The 20,063-nt window shown below is 43.0% G+C and overlaps 1 protein-coding gene and 1 long non-coding RNA gene across 4 annotated transcripts in view; both read right to left on the minus strand.

Annotated features, from left to right (window-relative positions):
- The window catches only part of Tmem255a (transmembrane protein 255A), a 49,909-nt gene extending 41,819 nt beyond the window's left edge, over positions 1 to 8,090 (minus strand). For all 3 annotated transcript variants that reach the window (XM_059251457.1, XM_059251456.1, XM_059251455.1), the window contains exons 1-2: positions 7,860 to 8,090; positions 872 to 1,014 (exon numbers count right to left, since the gene is read on the minus strand). In XM_059251457.1, the coding sequence (XP_059107440.1) occupies positions 872 to 1,014; positions 7,860 to 7,917 (201 nt within the window). In that variant the 5' untranslated portion in view covers positions 7,918 to 8,090. The remainder of the gene's footprint in view (positions 1 to 871; positions 1,015 to 7,859) is intronic.
- A 5,355-nt stretch (positions 8,091 to 13,445) lies between these two features.
- Positions 13,446 to 18,904, minus strand: LOC131899873 (uncharacterized). The gene is made up of 3 exons (XR_009376138.1): positions 18,766 to 18,904; positions 18,072 to 18,158; positions 13,446 to 13,632 (listed from the first exon to the last, which is right to left on the minus strand). It is a non-coding gene; the product is annotated as an uncharacterized LOC131899873 (long non-coding RNA).
- Between the last annotated feature and the right edge of the window lie 1,159 nt (positions 18,905 to 20,063).

Here is a 20,063-nt window from a genome sequence, read left to right on the forward strand (position 1 = left end):
GTATGAGCAGATTATATTATCAAGTTTTAACCAAGTTAGTACTAACAAAATGGATGTGAGATTTGGAAATCCTATTGGGGAATTACAAATTGAAGGTGATCCTGATAACAAGTGACCAATGAAAAAAGGCAGCATTGCTACTTCTACCTCCTGTACAATCTTTTAGTCATACACATTGTAAGAGCCATATTGTAAAGATGACAACTTAAACATGTCTGATAAGAATCCAGCCAAAATATTCACAAATAGCTCATGGGCCATTTGAAATAAGGGCTTACAGGCCTTATTTTTAATGACAAACTTCACACTAAGTGCATAACATCCTGTAACATTTTAGTGTTTGTATAAAAAGATACTAAAATTCGAATTTCATTTTCATCTAAGGTTTGAATTTCCATTTTACATACATTTTGTGAGTGTGTATGTTATTTACAAATGAAGAAATATGCATGTATTAAGACTATGTCTCCCATATGTTTTCCTAGGAGGACCACTTTGCAAGTGAATGAGTGTTGTTGGCCATAAAAAGTGGAGGTGGCAGTATCCTCAGACTCCAGGCAAGATCAGGTGGCCTCTATCACATATAGGAAAACAGACACTGAAAACAGGCACTTAGCTAAAATTGATGCTGCTAGAAAGGACCATCTCCTAAACCAGAAAACCAAAGCCCTAGATAATAAAATGACATGATTAGGATCTCAGTCTGTCCTGTTTTTTTCTAAAGAGACTTACCTCTCCATGCAGTTACAAAGAAAGAGAGGGAATCTCAGCAAACACTAGAAACTCAACCAGAACTGAAAACCATCACAGTAGAGTCCTGAACTCTGTAACCAGCAAGCTCCAGAGACTGACCTATGCTCTCTGTACTTACAATAACTCCGGGGTAGTAACCTCCCACAGTCACGTTCTGGGTCCTGGTAGTTGCAGCGAGGCCCACCGTGAGAATCAACACGGACACAATAAGCAAAGTCACAGTGACATAGATGGAGTTCCGCTTCCTCCTATTGAAGGCTCCTGTAAGAATAGAGACATTGAAACTGCTCATTTCATCTGGGAAAAGAAGAGAAAATTTACTATAAGCTTTTTCTTTCCTCTCCCTATTGGTAATTGGGGATATCTCTAGGGAGTGGAGTTACAGGGAAAGAATGGCGCTTTCTGTTTTGCAGTCCGCAGGTGCCACTTTCCTAATAAAAATATGTTGCTTCCTTGAAAATAAACAACAGGAGAAAACTTACCAGTTACATAACAGCAAAACAATTTTGTGTTTTTGACATTCTATAAAAGATGTGTCATACCCACTTAGTGGAGGGTTTTTTAGGGCAGATTAGAAAAGCATATGATGAATGAGAAGTGTTTTATGAGAGTATTAAATGAAAATATTTTAAAGCCGGTAGGTAACCAAGAATGTTTTTTCTTAGAAGCTAGAGATATGAAATTTAATTTTTAGTGTAAATATCAGAACTGAGCCAGGTACTGGCATTTTATTTTTCATTTATTTCTGACATTTGCTGCCTCATGCATAAACTTAAAAATGGTGTGTTGGCCAGATTTGCCACATAACAAATGTGCTTAATAAAGTAAATGTTTGAAGGCTATTAGTCCACAAAGATTTGTATCAGGGAGGCAGATCAGAAGGATTATAACTTACACACATTTATGCTTATGGGAGGATGGCATAAATATAAATGCTCCTTCCTACTCAGGGCTTATCAGACATGATAGCACCAACCAATATTTTTTTTCCAAACCAAGCTTATTAAGTCAGCTAGAAAAATGGTATCTAGGCCCACTTTTCAATTTTAAATGTTTTAAGGAACCAAGCACTGCCTTATACTATGCAGGCATTTCTCTGGCACAAGGAAGGGGTCCTCAACAGGAAATACCATGGGAGAACTAACCACCTAGGAGTTCTCAGAAAAAAAAATAACCAAATGCTCAACACTATTAGGATCCAGTTCTCTTGAAGCCATAAGGAAGATAGGGATACAAAAAGCAGTAGATAGCTGTATGACCCATGCTTTAAATATCATGAATGGCCCTAAAGAGAACCTTTGGTTCTGCCTGTTCATAAGACCCAGCATTCTGAGAAGCCTCACTGCACTCTCGGCAAGTTATAGAGCAGAAAAGCTGCCCAGACTGCACTACCGGGAGTCGAGGGAAGGAGGAGGGTAGAAGGAGGGGTGAAAACCAGTCCAGAGAGGCCCCGGAGACTTGATATTGAGAGCTCACACGGAGCAGGGGTTAGGGCTGATCTCACAGCCTCCTGAAGCTATCTTTCCATATAGAAGAACACTGTCAAAAATGCCACCCTGGGTTTCCCAGCGTTATCTCTGCTGAAGGCTCTGAGGGAGACAGGAGAGGCTGGCGGTCTCCCCTGACGTCATCCTTGAAACTAAGGGATGTGACTCATCAGGTACAAGTCTAATACAATACTATTCTAAGACTGTTTTACATCAAAATGTAAAGGCCCTGTCATCCACTAAAGCTCCGGTCTCAGAGGAAGGGGAGTTGTAAAGGAGTGTGCTCTGCAGGGAAATAAGAAGCCAGCCCCCATGCAGAAAAACAGAAAGGCCCCTAGACACTTGTGACATCAGGGGCCTTTGCAGTAGCTATCAGGGATGCAAAGGACAACCTGTTTGTGGCTAAACTAATGAACAAAGGCTGGCAATTTGGACTGTCAAGTTCTGGGAAGAGACTAGTAGAGGGGTAGGGTTGGAATGGACAGGATTTATTTCTTTCATCTACCTGCAGGTTCCTTATCCTTCTTGTTGACTTCAGAGCACCCAAAGGAGTCTGTAAACCAGGGTTCCTAATTTTATTTCATGATACATACTTGGTGAGTCTCTCAGGGTTCCACTTTGGGGCTCTAACATAAATTTACCAGTACAGCCTCCCATTCTTATCTTGCTCTCCTGTTTGCCATGCACATGGGAACTCTAGCTTTTCTCTGCCCTAGAATAAAGCAAGAGCATCTTACACAGAGACTGTGTAACCTTAGAGACTAAACTGGAGGAGTATGTATGGCTGCATGATCTTACTAATTTGTTGTCTCGCTGACCTGCTCATTCTTACCAAGTGACCTTTAATCTTATCCACAGCCCTGGAGTCTCCTTCGCAATTCACTCTAACTCTTAAAAGCACAGGAGTCAGGTCAGAAAAGTGACTCAGCAAGGCACATGGTATCATTTGAAAATCCTTTTTCCCCTTTGCTTTAGAATCTGAAATGAAATTCTGTCTGTTGAAAAACCCAAAGATCCTACCGGAGGCTTGTCTCCGGATAAGATTGGTTTGGGACCAAATTGCTAAGACAACTCTTAGGGCACTAGATTGACTAGCTATTCTCTGCTCTGCCAGTCACTTTTCATTTATATTATAAAGACCTTAACTACATAAAATCAAATCATTTTAATTGCACTTGGAGAAGTGACTATTTTGGGTTTTTTTGCTTGTTTGTTTTGGGGGGTTTGGTTTTGTTTTGCTTTTTGCTTTTTCAAGGCAGGGTTTCTCTGTGAAACTGTCCTGGCTGTCCTGGAACTCGCTCTGCCGACCAAGCTGGCCTTGAACTCACAGAGATACGCCTGCCTCTGCCTCCCAAGTGCTGGGATTAAAGGTGTGCGCTGCCACCGCCTGGCTGAGAAGTGACTGCTTTAAAGAACTTCTGGGTAAATTCTTCTTAAATGAAGAGACCCTCCTCCCAATTTACCTGTGGTTTCAATTTGACTTAATAAAGTCCATTTCTACTTGGAGCAAGACATACCTTAAGGTACTCAGAAGTTGTGGCCAGGGATCCTAAAAGGCAGATAATGGTATGTACGTATGTCATTTGCCTGCTTGTTGATTTTAGAAGGCAAGAGAACCCTGTTCTTACTAGGGTACAATTTGAGGCTGGCCTTAGATGATTCTGTGAATACAGGACCATCTTATTCAGGTTTTGTTTAACAAATTAACATATAAAGCCAGGCAGTGGTGATGCGTGCCTTTAATTCCAGCACTCAAACAGCAGAGGCGGGTGGATCTCTGTGAGTTCAAGGCCAGCCTGATTTACAAAGTGGGTTCCACGACAGCCAGGGATACACAGAGAAACCCTGTCTCGAAAAAAAAAAAAAAATCAACATACAAAAAAGCTCAGACACCATGAGCTACTTTAAAATAGCCTCAAGGGCTAGAAAACAGAGTCTTTTGCTGAGTGTCAGATACACAGTAAATAAGTAGCTAATAGTTACTGAATAAACAAGTGATGACATCTCAGAATTGTTTCCCTTCTAGTGAAAACATCTGTGGGGGGAGTTGTGCAAAGAAATTTGGTCGTGCTCATAGAATTAACTTTTTGAAATTGGGTACACTTTTTGGCTCCCCAGAATTGAAAGCTTTATGGCTAACTAGTGTCAAAATCCTAGGATCCTCACCACCATAACTACTTGGTACCTAGTATATTCCTATTTAAACAACTATTGCAACCAATAGCCGTGCGAGTCCCAACCCTCCTTATTGGCATTTCCTACTCCCCCAGCAGTCTCCCTGCAGAGCTGCTGCAGCCCTCCCTCACTCTCTGCAGTGCCCCACCTCCAGCCCAGACACCGGAGGACCAGGATATAGCTCAAGAGGCATCCAATTATTTGCTGGCTTCATCCTTCCAGATAGGATCAGCTTCTCCCTCCTCTGGTCCCTCTAATCAAAGCCCCCCCCATCTGTATTTGCATCTGAATCCCTCTCTTCATTTGAAGCAAGCTCAAAACTTCCTCCACCATGAAATTTATCTTAATCAAGCTCCCCCTACTCCAATCACCCATTAGCTCAGTTTCTAATGTCCTAGAGGGTTTACTCAGTAAATATATGAATTGCGACAGCAGGTTTCTTCTACAACTCATATGATGTCCACCAGTTCCAGGGCTGTGTCTCTGACAGGAGTCGAGCAGTGAGCTACTATAAGATAGGATGCTTCCGCTGCACACTTGTGCTTGACCTTGTGTGTATTTCTTGATAGCCCCCTCCGAAAAGAGGCCGTGTAATCTTTATTGGGATGTAGCAAAGATGCTCCGTATCCTGCTCTGTATACTGTCATGTTGGTGACAGGGTAATTCTTGGGATTGAATGTTTGAGCGGATTAGGATTTGCTTACCTGAGTCAGCTTTGCCGCAGAGTGGGTCTCAGAAGTCCCAGACTTGAGCATCCCTGGAAACAGGTGGCTGCCCACACAAGAGCCTTAATGCTCTGCCAGTCTCCCAAACACTTACCTAAAGGCTCTGAAATCTACTACCTTCACCTCTTTAGTAAATTATTCAAGACATGGAGATATCAAAGATGGCTCCGCAAGTTACAAATGTGTTGTTGAGGGTGGAGAGAATGCCCTGGTGTAGTAGAGGTGCACTAGCGCCTGAGGGCGCTGTTGTCAAAGTGGAGGAGGGGTTTGCTGGGAGATGATGGAGGGGCGCAGCAGTTAAATTACTGTCTTCATAATTCCCAAGTGCCTGCCTCCTTTAGAGCCTTGGCCTAACAGCTGATCCCAAAGCAACCAGCAAAGTAGTGCAAGCACCTTGGTGCAGAGGGGTGTGTGTGTGTGTGTGTGTGTGTGTGTGTGTGTGTGTGTGTGTGTGTGTGTAGTGTGGGGTGCGCGTTACATTTTATTTATTTGTTTGTTTGTTTATATATTGGCTGCAGCTGTGTCTGCAAAAGGAATGCCCTCAGAAATGCTGCCCTTTGAGGCAGAAACACAAACCCACCACTTCTCCTCCTCCCGTTGGCACAAGAAGGTGGCTTTGCCAGAGCTTAGTTAAGTGAGAGTACCCTAGATGCTGATTCAGGCCTGGGCTGTGGGATCAACGCCAGGGAACTCCGAGGAGAATCCCTGTCCAAACTGTGGGAGCCTAGAGTTATCACTCTAACTCAAGAATTTTCTAGTGACTTCGGCCTGTGGATTTTTACCAAAACGCCATTCATGACGATGGTTCCTTGTCTATGTGAGATCTATGATTCCCTTCCCTGCAGTGGCGAACCTGAGCTTGGCAAGCCCACTTCTTGTTGCGCAGACCTTTAAAGAAATGCAAGACAGGCTGGGTGCCCCGAGAATAAAAGAGAGAATTCTCTTCATCTTGTTCTGAAACCCCCAGAGCAGTGTCAAGTAGCAAGCCTTTGAGCCCTGGGCCTCCAGTCTGCTCAGTCCCTGCAGCCACACGACTGTGGGGGGGGGGGGGGGGGGGGGGGGGAAGGGCGGGGGGGATTGGTTTGCAGGTGGTTGTTGCACGCAGTTAGAATGGGTTCTGCGGAACCCTCGCCCTCTTGCGTCCAGCTCTCTTTCGCGCTGTAGCTTGATGTCTGCGAGCCTGGGCTATGTTAGCGCCACAGCTGGCCAAGGCAAGGAGTGCCTTTAGTGTTCTGTGTGTCTGTGTATGCGTGGGGTGGCATGGGAGGCGGGGGTACTGGAGAGTCTGGTACCGCTAGGCTCTGGATTTGGACCCCAGTCCTTGGCTTCATTTTGTACCCGGTTCCAAATAACTACGACCTTAAAAATGAAAAGCACAGGGCTTATACTAAGTATGCCAAAACACTGGAAATGAGAATATTTCCGCCATCCAGGTGATAACACTTTCAGGGGCCCCTTCCTTGAACGAAATTTGTTGCGACCGAGTCTTTTGCAGGCAGCAGAGAGCTCACACTGGGCTCAATCTTCTCCCAGCCCCTCCCCTGTGGATGTTCCAGCAAATTCATCGGAGAAGATCTGAGAAGAACTAAATGGCAGAAATTCGGGACAGAGGAGTTTTGCAGAATGTGAAGTGTGATAGAAAAGGCGAATTGAATTTTGTTGAAGTGTATCCAAGGCAAATTTTAAGATTAGGTGGAATACCCTCCCGCTTTCCCAGGCTTCAAATTAATCTCTCCCAACGAAATCACAGGGCTTGGGAAGAAGGTGTCTAACAGCTAAAGGAAACTGTTTCTGTTTTTGTTTTTCTAATTCGTTTGTAGTAACCGAAAAGCACCCTCGAGGAGCCACCAAGTTGGTGCAAGACGGTAGCAATCCCCTAGTTTTTAGAAAGGTGTTGAAAGGTGCCCCTCCCCCTTCATTCCGCTGAAGAGGAAAAGCGGGACTTCAGAAGATGCGCGGGCTTGCGCTGGATCTTCTTTTCTTGTGCTCTTACCCGCCCCCCCCCCCACCACCACACACACACACACTCGCACACATTCTGTGTATTTGGAACAGAAGAGGAATCAAATTCAAGGACTGTTGATCTTTCTGCTGCGTATGTCAGGGCTGGGCTGTCTGAGTGATTCTACAGGAATTCCCGTCCCGCCAGCATCCCCTTTTTTCTTCCCCCACCCCCATTCCCTGGGGTTGCACCCCCACCCCCGTCTGCGAAGTGTAAATCAGCCCCCCCACCACTGCAGGTCTGAATTTGAGGATAGCACCTAGAGAGCTGAGAGGGGGGTGAAAACCCTGCTTCTTCTAATTATCATTAGTCGTGATCTTAGAAGTGATGAGGACTTTGCAAAGAAGGAGAATTGAATTGAAAGCGAAGTCTCAGGTTGAAGGAAGTGTTTTGATGCCCAAACAGCTGGGATTTACCACTGGCTGCAAGTCTGTACACACACACGCACACATATACGCACACACTCACACTCCGGGCTATGTAGGGCTACTCCGACCCTAGCTTGGCGCTCCAGTCTCCGCGCGTCACCCTTATCACAGCTGGGCCGCTCCCTTGGGGCTCTGGTCCGCCTCCCAGACACTCGAGTTTGTGGACCCCCATCCCGGTTACCCTCTCTCTGGTTCTGGGGCAGCCAGGAGCTGGCTGTCCGGAGGACAACGCACTTACCCCCTTGCTGCCGCCGCCCGCCCGGAGGACAGGACTAGCGGCTAGACTTACCCATGGAATCGGGCAGGGACATGTCGCTGGACCGTTGCTGAGTCAGGGACTGATGCATGGTGAAAGCTATCCAATTGCCCCGGTCCCCGAATCTGCTTCAAGAGCCCCTGGCTCAGAGCGCCCCTCAGAGCATCCTACTCCGTCGCTGCCTCTCGGTCTTTCTGAGCGCTGAGAGAGACTGACTGCCTCGGGTTGAGAGCTGCAGCCCAAGTGCTGCCTCCCCCTCCCTTCCCCTCCTCTCCCTCCCTCCTCTTCTGCCTCCCTCTGCTCCGTGAGGCAGCAGCATTGGCGTCCTTGCAGCACCGTGCGCTTGCGCAAGACCCCCCCCCCCCTCGGCCTCCCCATCCTAGTTATCCACCTCCCCGCCTCCCAAGCCAGACAGGGAGACGGTTTCACCCCTTGGGGCCAAAGCTACGCAGAGAAAAAAGAAGGCTTCAGCCTGGGGCCAACTGGCCTCTGTAGTTTAAAGAGAGGGTCTTAGGCAATAAACCTTTTACAAGATTTATAATTGGGGAGGGGGACAGAGTCAGAGGTTCAGAGCTGGAAAACACTCACAGGGACACAGACAGACAGACACACACACACACACACACACACACACACACACTTATGCAGGTCTGATCTTACAGCTTCCAGAATGACATAATGGAGCTGGAGATGATCCAGAGAAGGGCCACTCTATAATCAAAAGGATGGTGATGGTTGGGGGGGGGGGGGGCAGAATGCCTTATGAAGATAGATTAAACAAATTCCTACTCTTTAGTCTAGAATGATGAAGGCTGGGAAAGGATGTGACCAGAGTGTATAAAATTATGCAGTTAGAGACAGAGAACACAGCCTTATTCATCCCAACTGAGAATTCTAGAACCAACAGCCCCCTAAGAGGTAGAAGGAGGTTCTGCTAAAGAAAACATGACACTATGTCAATATTCAAATTTGCATTTTTGTTCAAGACAATTTCATATCCAGGTAGGCTTTTTAGACCATAGTAGCCATGCAAGGGAGAAAGAGGAATTATTAGTAACCCCATTTTATAGATGAAGAAACTGAATATAAGTTGAAAAATCTCTGTGACTTTGCAACTACTAAGCAACAGAGTTGTGATTCACACCTGGATCTCAAGTCAAGTGCTTTTGCTATGAAAGCGTGTCCAGATCCCTGCTCCCACAACTCAATCCAAGTTAAGTATAAAATTCTCCAGATAGTCTGGGAGATGGGTCAATGTGTAAAGTGTCTGCTCTGCAAGCCTGAAGACTGAGTCCCATGCCCCAGAACCCAAATTAAAAGTCAGGTGCAGCAGCACTTGCTTGGAAACCCAGCATTGGAGAGGCAGAGCCTGGAGAAGCCCAGGCGTCGCTGGCTAGTCCCAGGTCCAGTGAGAAATCCTGTCTCAAAACATATGATGCATAGAGTGATTAAGGAAGACTCTGGACAAACATTGTTTCCTTACCCAGGAAATGAAACCAAAGGTTCTTGCCCTTTCTCACCTTCCAAAGGAAGAAAAGATTCTTCCTGAAGGTTAAAAAGGAAGGCTTTTGTAAAGAACTTGGGCGCCCCAGGGGCCAGGTTGAATGCTGTGTCAAGTATTATTAGCAGTCCTACACTACAGACATGGTTTAAAGATCTGTGGCATATGTCCTAGATAGAGACAAGATGGCCACTCTTGTAAAGATGTGTGTCTTAATCAAGCTTGGCGTGTGGGTCATTCTCCAAAAGCTCCATGAAGGCAGAAAGAAAACTTGTGTTTATACTGTAGCAATGATTGTCTTTCAGTCCTATTTGCTTAGCTCTTCCTTCTACCACTCCGAATATCTCATATTTAATGCGAAGAACTCCTGCAACCAGCACTGATTTCTCAGGAGTGCTTCATAATTAGCTTATTTTGCTTCTGTGAAAGTAGCCTTGAGGAAAAGAGATTTTTATACAGTCTAGAAGACTATTCACCACCACCTTCTTTAGCAATGTGCGGCTCCCCTATAGCAACCACACAGCCAGAGAGCCTGAAAAAATGCCAAACACAAGCTTGTTACTGTAGCATGCTGCCTTAAGTGGACTCAAGGAAGTTTTTTTCATTTTAAAAAGAAATGCACATACCCATCAAGTGAGACAGAGAGCATATGGTATTGGACCTTTATAAAAAGAGCCACAAATCAGTAAGGAACGCTTAATGAGGGGAGGGCAAAGCTTTGCCTTCTGCAGTATCTGTATTCCTGAGTCTTGTGTGAAAACTGAACATAATTTCTAAAAGAACTAGAGGAGCCAGCTGTTTAAAGGGCTTGCGTTCTGTATATGTCTTCCATACTATCTCTTGGTAGCAGGGGAGCGGTATGGAACATGGAACACAGCACTCAGTCAAGTTAAAAATGACTTCAAGACCACTAGCAGAGATAGCAGCAGTGGCCATGACAGGGCATGGAGTAGAAGCAGTCTCCTCCCAAGAAATGATGTACTTGTTTGGATCTGGGAAAAGGAGAGCGGCTAGAATGATAACTAGTGAGTAGGGGGACACCATGGGGGCCTTACTTCAGGTATATAAATTTCTTTCTCATCAAAATAAAGTTTATCTGAATTCAGAATGAGCTGGACAATTAAAAGCAAAGAACAATTTTTCAAGAAATTCATCCCAATTTTTTTCCTTTCAAAACATGTGCAGATTTTATGTATAAATAGACTCATAAATTTTACCAATAGACAAACCATCCAGATGAAGGAACAGGTATTTCATGCAAATGGAGGCTACTGTAAAACTGCTTGGTTAGTTTCTGATTAAAAAAAGAAATTATTATAGTGGCTTAAAATAAATCCTTTTCATTGCAAGCTTAATCAAGCATACAGTGCTGCCCTAGGTTGCAAACTCTTTTACGGCATCAGGAAACTTTGCCAATGAAGCTGCAGCCTAATTCTCTCTATCTTCTTGAAGCCAATAATGAAGACTCTTCCCAGAAGTCTTCAGACTAGAAAAATGCCAGATGGTGCTCTGTCTCTAACACATTCACCCTGGGAATACTCAAAACAATCACCTCCTTATTTTGATGATCAATTTGACTTAGTTAAATTAATGTAGTACGTTCCAAACTCCAAATTTGGGACTGTGGACCAGAAGGATCATATCTACACACACACACACACACACACACACACACACACACACACACACACTTATTATGTATGTATATTTAAAATGGATGGTCACACACATATTCACATCATAATCATACATACACACATGCCTATATGTATGGGCATCTAAACTATTATCTCTATACACTGATTATTACCACTTACTTCTCAGCTTTCAGACTTTTGTTGACCAAAGATACAGAGGAGCTTCAGAGAAATGGAGCACCTCAGAGTCCACACATTCCTAATTGAGTTTAGGCATTGTATCTACCAGACTACTTTAGGTCAATGACTAGTATTCAGTGTCTACACCACAAGATGAGTCTTTATTCAAGAGAACCATAGTTGGTTTCATTTCAACCATGAAACTTGAGTGGTTCTCATTGTCAGCTGGTCATTTTCTTTGGGTACCAGGAAAACAACTCTAGCACCAGGAGACAACAGGGGTACTGTTTTTGTCTCTTCTTTGTTGTTGTTTTCCATCTTATAATGAGCTTTGATTATCAAACACTATTTTCTAACAGCATTAAGCAATTTACCATAATGTGATATTTAAGTGGATGGGCCATCATTTACTTACCACTCTACTGTTATCAAACATTTTAGAGGTTTCCAGTTTTCAAACTTCTAAGTAGCATAATGAACTAAATCTTTTTTTTTTTTCGGTTTTTTCGAGGCAGGGTTTCTCTGTGTAGTTTTGCGCCTTTCCTGGAACTGACTTGGTATCCCAGGCTGGCCTCAAACTCACAGAGATCCGCCTGGCTCTGCCTCCCGAGTGCTGGGATTAAAGGCGTGCGCCACCACCGCCCGGCAATGAACTAAATCTTGCATTGTCCTTTTAGTAGAAGCTACAATACTACAGTAAATCAAAAGTTCCAAAATGCATACCCCCATACATAAAGTGCACATGCTGATACAGTTACACACACATACACACTGACATGGATGCCCTTTCTCAGTTATCCTCCAAAAGTTACCAGTACTCTAATATTTATCATCAAGCCCAAATACTATTTTGTTTATTTTTGTAATGTAGTTTAATTATAATATTTCTCCCTTCCCTTTCCTCCCTCTAATCCCTCTTGTATACCCCACCCCACCTCTTCTTCAAATTCATGGTTTCTCTTTCCATCAATTGTTATTGCATGCACGTATGTATTTGTATATACATATATATTCGTAAATATAACCTGTCAATCCCATATGTTACTTGTATGTATGTTTTCCAAGCTGACCATTTAGCACCAGACAACCAATTGGTGTGGTCTTCCCTGGGGAGGATCACCTCTTCTGCTCCAAGCTTTCCTCGGTTGCCTGTAGTTCTTTGTGTAGAACTGAGGACTCCTGAATCCCAAATACCTTTAGGTACATATTGTCAGATTTTCCTCCAAAGCATTGATAACAAAGCACATGAAAGTGTCTGAGTTCACCATACCGTTTGGGTTTGCCGTAGGAAAGGAGATGCTTAGCTGAAGATCCACCAAGATAGAGTCATAAATATACAGTCAAGAAGCTAAATTGGGGTTCCACTGAGCAAAACACACCCAGTAGGCACCACAGATGAAGAATACAGATGCTGAAGTCAGTCCCAGGAATCAGACAGCATACAGCCCACAAATATCTTAGAATCCTCCAACTACTCACATGTTTCCATCATTGTATTCTTTTTTTTTTTGAATGCTTTGGATGTTTTGCTCAAGTGTATGTCTGTGAGTGCTTGGTGCCCAAAGACGCCAGAAAAGGTTGTCAGATTCCCTGGGACTGGAGATACAGACAGTTAGGAGCCACCATGTGGGTGCTGGGAATTGAACCCAGGTCCTCTTGTTTGTAGTGGGTAGCTGTTCCAGCTTTGACCTTGAAGCACTGCCCCTACACAGCCAGTAACTGCCACACCTGTCTATGACATGCCCCTGAGGCATGGCTGAGACAGGAGCCCTTAAGACCTGGGATCCATATGTGCTGGCTCTCTTGGCTCCTCATGTTCCTGGATGCTGGATCACAGACCAAGTCAGAGTTCTCCAGAGAACCACACTGGACTGCACCTCACCTCTCCTGGATCCTGTAACTGACCCCCTTACTGGTTGTGAGTTACCCCGAAATAAACCTCTTTTAACTACCAGATAAACTAGGTGGAGTTGCCTTGTTAAATCCCCACTTGTTATATTCTCTGTTGCTCTCCTTTGCACATACCTAGTCTTTATATGTAGCTTTCAGTTTTTCTACACTAATTACTCAGCTGTACCTGCTATGGAGCTGGCATTTAAATACTTGTTGAATATAACACTTTGTAGTTATGATTTTTTCTGCTTATTAAAATAAATGGAGACATTGTAAAACTTTCCTTACCTGCTTAGCAGATTCTCAGCTTCCCACAGTTCTGATTACAATAAAAATAAGAGTCTACAGGTTGGTTTTCATTTTTTTTCCAGAATTTTTCTGCGAATATTTTTACTCTTGAACTAACAAAACAGTAAATCTTTTATTAATCATTGTGTTATGTTTAACAGTTCACAAATGCTTCACATGGAAGTCCATCTTCAACTAACCAAACCTCCTCCGACTTTATGATACATATTGACTTGTTACAGGCAGGGAGTGGAAATTCCATCTCCGTTCTTATCACTAATGTGTGGTGAAGAGCATCAGGGGAGTTCTATGAAAGTTAAGAAAACAAAACCATTGTTATTTCAAATGACTCTTTTTGCAAACATTAGGGGAACATCACAATGATACAAGGATACATACTTCTACTGAATTCTTGTAGGAGTGTTCTGAAGAATGAGCAATCTGTTTCCTACTACAGGAAGGAGATAGTTACTCTGGAAGGTCAAAGTATTTGTTTTCCCACAGAATTTCACGTCTCCCTAATGTGAAGGCCCAAAAGTGCAACAGAGAACAATGAGGCCTGAAACAATGGGTACACTGAAGACGGTGTGATATTAAAAGAGCTAGACAATGCTTGAGTTTCAGAATAAATGCAATAGACTCTAATACTAACAATAATGTCAAAATCAGAGTGACATCAGTCAAGGAATACATTTAATTAAAGTATTTTGTAGAGTAAATATTTATTAAAGAAAAACAACCATACTGAAAAATTCCCCATGCTTATTACTCTTTCATCAAGAAAAGGGGGGAGACGATGAAGGGGCAGCTTTAACCCCATAGCAACTATTTGGGGGGAGCATTCAAGGGTATCTCATCATTTAAATGCCCCGGTTTACCTGATGGCAGTAGCAGTTGGTGGGGTTAGTACATACAATAGAATTCAGCTAAGCCATAACTACCCTGTTTCCTTCCTCTAATTAATTACTGAGCTCAGTACATCCTTTTCCCTTTTTCTCATAAAAAAAAATCATTAAACTCCTAATTAAATGTGCCATTGTCACAGGCAGGGGTGTGTGGGTCCAAGTGCTTCGTTCAGGTTTAACCTGGAGAGGATGTCTGTGTTCAGTAGTTTCTGGGGATCAATAGATTTGCTACCAGTTAAAACTGCTCCACAGAACCTTGAAAAATGTTTACACTCTGTGACCCAGTAATGCCACTTCTGGGAATCTGTGCTAGGGAAAGAGAAATCTGGACTAAGATTTATGTGCAAGGACAGCGATGGCAATGTTATTTACAGCCTAAAAATTGTAGGGAAAAAAAACCCTGAAATGCTCAAAATTAGGGGAATGATTAAGGAGATGATGCCACAGCCACGTGATGAATTTGTAATACACCTAGGAAAATCGTGTCTTCAAATATTTAAGAACCCAAAAACATACAGAACAATGAGTGAAGGGGTAGGCTAAGATGCGCATGTATGCTTTAATCCCAGTTTTGTTTAAAATTTCACAAGTATGCAGAGAAAATGACTCAAAGGACACTTGCAACATTAACTGGATCTGAATAGGGAAACAGCTAATTTTTTATGCTTTCCTGTATTTTTCAAATATATATAAAAAAATCACCCTAATAAAATTACCACCAACCAACCAATTCTGTTCAATAAACAAATTAAATGAATGGGTGGGTGTTAATTATATTCTCAGCCAAGCAGTGTACGCCTGGAGTCACTCTGGATGTACTGTTTGATTCCCCAACACACACACACACACACACACACACACACACACACACACACACACACACCTCCTTTTTCAGTCTCCTTTGCCTTCGTACAAGTTTCAGAAAATGTGACACCTCTTTCAAGGGAATTTGTAGTTCTCATTGGTGTGATTAATGCTTGTTCGTGCTGGCAGGTGGGCATGTACTTATCCTGGTACTGCTGTTTATGCCCCTGAAACTACACCGGTAGAGGGCTGCCTACTCTGGGGATTGTCTGGAAGAAGCAGTTTGCTAGAAAACTGGCGGGTCTGGGAGGAGAAAAGGAACTTTGTGCAGAAACCTTGGGAAGGGGGACAGAAATCTGAGGACAAGACAGAATAGAGAAATGATACAGCCGTCAACTATGTTTGCTAGAGAGGATTTCCCTGCAAGACTGCATTTTGGTGTGTTACTGTTTAAAAGAAATATAACTGAGCCTGTAAGAAATCTTATTGGAGGTGAAACACACCCAAATCCATGCCTGTCTGATCTCTCTGTCAGGAACCCAGAATCTTGCTATACCAAGAAGGGGAGTGTTGAGGAAAGGCCACCTTCCTTTAACAAAAATTCCCAAATGACAGAAGTAGAATCCCCAGGCAAATCTTAAATAAAACAAAAATTGCATTAAAAATTATTTTCCTCGCCCCAATTTCAACCTCTATTGAAAGTCCGATGTATATATTACAACAAGCACATGGGTTCACACATATTTATAAAAGTAGCAAACAAAAATTGAACCATACTATAAATATTATTCTGTAGCATACTTAAAGAAACCCAACACTTTTTCATGGATCTGTTTTCTATGTCACTTTATATAAATTTACCTCATTTATTACCTGCTGCATATTATTCCATAGGGTTTTAGTTTTTTGTTTGTTTGTTTAAAAACAAACCCCTCCATGATTGGACATTTAATTTAGTTCCAGTTTTTCATACCTATAAGCAATGTGGTAAACATGCCTGTGTGCACACCACAGAATCAATTTAAGGGAAAATCTTCTTCCATCAGATATGCATTACCTAACCATTTGCAATTAGTTTCCTGGGCTCTGGAGAACAGTTTTTAATGGCTATGCCAAATGTTCTGTAGCATCCCGAATAGTCCAAGGCATCCTTTCCAATTAAGTTGCAGTCTACTACACACTGCATTTTAAATTACATTGTGCTTTAAGGACAGGGAGCTATCTTACATTATTGATACAGTGTTATAATGTCCTATCTTGGTATTAATATCCTGAACTTGAATGAGTACTGTCTGAAGAGAGGATGCAGAGGGAGGCTGATGGTACCTATGACCAAGGGCAGCCCAACCCAGGGTAGCACAGACACAGATGCATGATTGTCGCCTCTCAAGTCGCACCCAGAATCTCTCCAGCTTCTGGCAGAAGGACCAATTTCAGATAAGACATCTGCCACCTATTGGTTGACAGGAAAGGAGAAAGAACATTGGAACTGGTAAAGGAGACCTGCTGCTTTCTGTTATTTACCACCCTACCTGCCTCCCCTTACCCAAATTGAAACAATTATTCATTGTTTCAAACATGCTCTTAGGCTGTCTACAGGCCCTCATCTTGATAGCCTACTTGGAGGTGAACTCCTTAGCCATTGTGTGACACTCCCATAAAAACTTATTCTTTTCATAACATCTAGCTACTAGTATTCATTTGTATTGGCAATCTTAGGATCAGAAGACCACTTTCTATCTATACGTATTTGGCCAAATCAGCAAATGCCTCTGAGCCTCTGTTTTAATGACTGTAAAATGGGACCATGCAGATCTTTGTTTGCAATATTTCATAATATCTTATCTCACAGGATTGATGTAAAGAAATGCAATATTATATAATCACTTATCTCACAGGTGTAAGGAAGGGTTCTCTGATTGTAAGATGTCAATATTCCTTATGAATTATTTGTTCCAGATAAACTAGTTTCATCTTAGACTATTTCAGTTGGATTTTTGGATAATAGAGTATAAGAAGACTTCTTACTATAGTGAAAACGTCAGAGAGTGGAGCCACGTTGTGATGGGGAAACCTTTCCGGGCCTTCAAACCCACATATGTAGAAGATGATGTTATCATCAAGAAAGAAGCTGACCAGAGACCTCTAAGTACAATTGTCAGAAAGATCTCTGGTAGTCTTTATTCTCACCAAATGAAAGGAAGGTTGGTAGGAAGAGGGCAGGACAGCATAGATTTCTGTGGGTCAGCCCGAGGCTCTGTCTTCCCTGGAGATGTGTTCTAGCAACTGTTTGGTGTATTTTTAAAGGTCAGAGAGGCTTTGGCTCTATAGGATGGAGTGGCTGTGACACCTGATTAATGTCTGTGCAGTACTTTCCAGAATGAAATTTAATCAGCAGAATGATTGCAGCAGGCAGCTGCCTGGAGGAAAATGATCCTGTTCTAATGGTGGCTTGTTTGATGTGTTGGCATTGTAGTAGGGCACGTACATTATTAGTTCAACCACAGGGGCCCCAACTAGGACACTAACTAGATCAACTAGTAGGGAAATGTAGCAAACACCACCGGCCCTTCCGTGGCTGTGCGTAGGGTCATAACAGTCAGACTGTCAGTTCCTCCTCACTCCAAGGACCTTTACGGTCAGCCTCCTTCCCACCCCTAGGGTCTTCCTTGTCAGCTACCCCCCCCCATCCTTATCCATTCCCAGAGTACCCTCAGATCCTTCATTCTCAGCACTCTGCGGCTTCAAGGCTTTCACAGACAGCTCCCTCACAACACACTTGTACACACACACAAACACATCTCCCTCCCCTCCCCTCATAGGTATTCTCAAGGGTTAAATGAAGTGAAGGAAAAAAAAACGGCCTCTCCTCACAGAACATGATGGGAATGTTCAGGTCTAATTAACCCTTCTTGCCCTATTTTCCCATCAGAAGCACAGAGGTGATTATACTGACTTGCAGAAATTCTGTGCTCACTATTATACTCTGTAATATGTAGAAAATTCAGCATAGGCCTATGTGACAGACATCTCTTACCACTCAAATAATGTACTCTGTATTCAAGCTGAGTGCATGAGGCATTCCTCGCCAGGATGTGTGGCTCTGTCGTGGAAGATATTTTTCCTAATAGAAGAGATAATTCAGTTGAGCTGGTCACAATTTTTTTGCTGGACTTTATTTCCCTAGTTGGAATTTTTTCACTGAATCTCTCCAGAGTGTCCCCCGAATAACAAGTGCCTGAGTCCAAATAAGTGCACTACTCGAAACTAGGAAGTCCACAGTCCACAGTTAGAAGAGAGCTGTGCAAGGTCAAAGTGAATACAAGCATAGCCTTCTCTAACATCAAAGACTGAACAGTCTAGTGTTCTGTGGGACATTGAGAATACTTCAAGATTCATACACTTCTCCTGATGTAGTACTAACCAAGGGCCTTGTGTATGAAATAAGTGTGGAATCAAAAAAAAAAAAAAAACCCAGAAGCCTGATTAGTGTTCCTAGCCATATTAAGTTGTGTTTGTGGTGACGGAGAGCTATAGAGATGGAATAGGAAGAGCTGAGGTGTGTAGAAATGCTCCTCATAGTTAAGACACTGCAAATAGTATAGAACAGACCCTCAGCGAGCACTTGGTATTTTCTAGGGACTACAAATAATGAAAATGCAGATCCTGCTCTCTGAAACAGGGAAGACAGATTTTGAAAGATTATTTCAGCCAGGATTAACAGCACATACCTGTAATTCTAGCACCCGTAAGACCTGAAGCAGAAGGATCACAGGTTGGAGACTTCTCTGAACTTCATGGCAAGACTCTGCTTCAATTTTTCTCAATACAAACACTTAAGAATGTTGAAGGTGTGTCCTGGCTACTGAGAAAGGACTGGGAAAAGAGTCATAGGCTGGAGGTGTGGAGGAAGTGTTACTGACTTAATTATTAAAGAATTTATTCATTCATGCATTCTCTATGAATGTAGTCAGGGACTGGTTTTGTTCATTATTGTATGCCTATTGCTGGGGATAGTATCAGAAGTATTATAGCTCAATAAATGTTCATTGAACAAATGGATACCTGCTTATATGTCCCAACCTATGTGCTAAACACTTGAGATACATGAGGAAGAGTATTTATATAGATTTCAGTCAAGACTAGATGGTTTAGAGGTTGGAGAGATGTCTCAATGGTTGAGAACACTTGCTACACCATTATGAGAACCCCAGTTCAGATCCCAGTACCCACATAAGAAGCTGGGCATCCTACAACCACCTGTAACTCTGACTTCAAGAAACCCATTTTTTTTTCTTCTGGCCTCCATGCCTGTACACACACACACACACACACACACACACACACACACACACACAATCAATGATAAAATGAATCTTTAAAAAGACTAACAGGCCAGGCAGTGGTGGCACACGCCTTTAATCCCAGCACTTGGGAGGCAGAACCAGGTGGATCTCTGTGAGTTCAAGGCCAGCCTGGTCTACAGAGTGAGTTCCAGGACAGGCACCAAAACCACACAGAGAAACCCTGTCTGGAAAAAAAAAAAAGACTAAGAGGTTTATATCACTCAGATTGCTTCTTTCCTTTTTGATGTACTATGTAACTGTATTAAAGTAGGATATTGAGGTCTTCAACTGTTACTACTGAAGTGTTCCTTTCCCTTCACAGTTCTGGCTGAGACAAAACACAGCAATGGCTATGCCATGCCCAGACGATGGCATTCCATATCCCTCTCACTGTCCTCTGAAACGGACCTTCTTTCTGCTTCTTCTTCCATGATGCTCCCCGAGTCTTAGAGGGGCTATTACAAATGTCTTATTTAAGGCTGAGAAGTCGGCACTCTCAGCATCTGAGAGTCTCTGCATTCACTGCTATTCGCTGCAAAGAGAAGCTTCTCTGATCAAGGCTGAGAGCAGCTTTTATCTATGGGTATGAACATAGGGATTTAGAAGGCAGTTTGAGTCTATGTCAATTTAACTAAACAACAACAATAAGTTCTCCTTTAGGGCCTGACTTCCCGAGCCATGTG

This window comes from Peromyscus eremicus, chromosome X (genome assembly GCF_949786415.1).
Source record: "Peromyscus eremicus chromosome X, PerEre_H2_v1, whole genome shotgun sequence".
In the NCBI taxonomy this organism is placed as follows: domain Eukaryota; kingdom Metazoa; phylum Chordata; class Mammalia; order Rodentia; family Cricetidae; genus Peromyscus; species Peromyscus eremicus.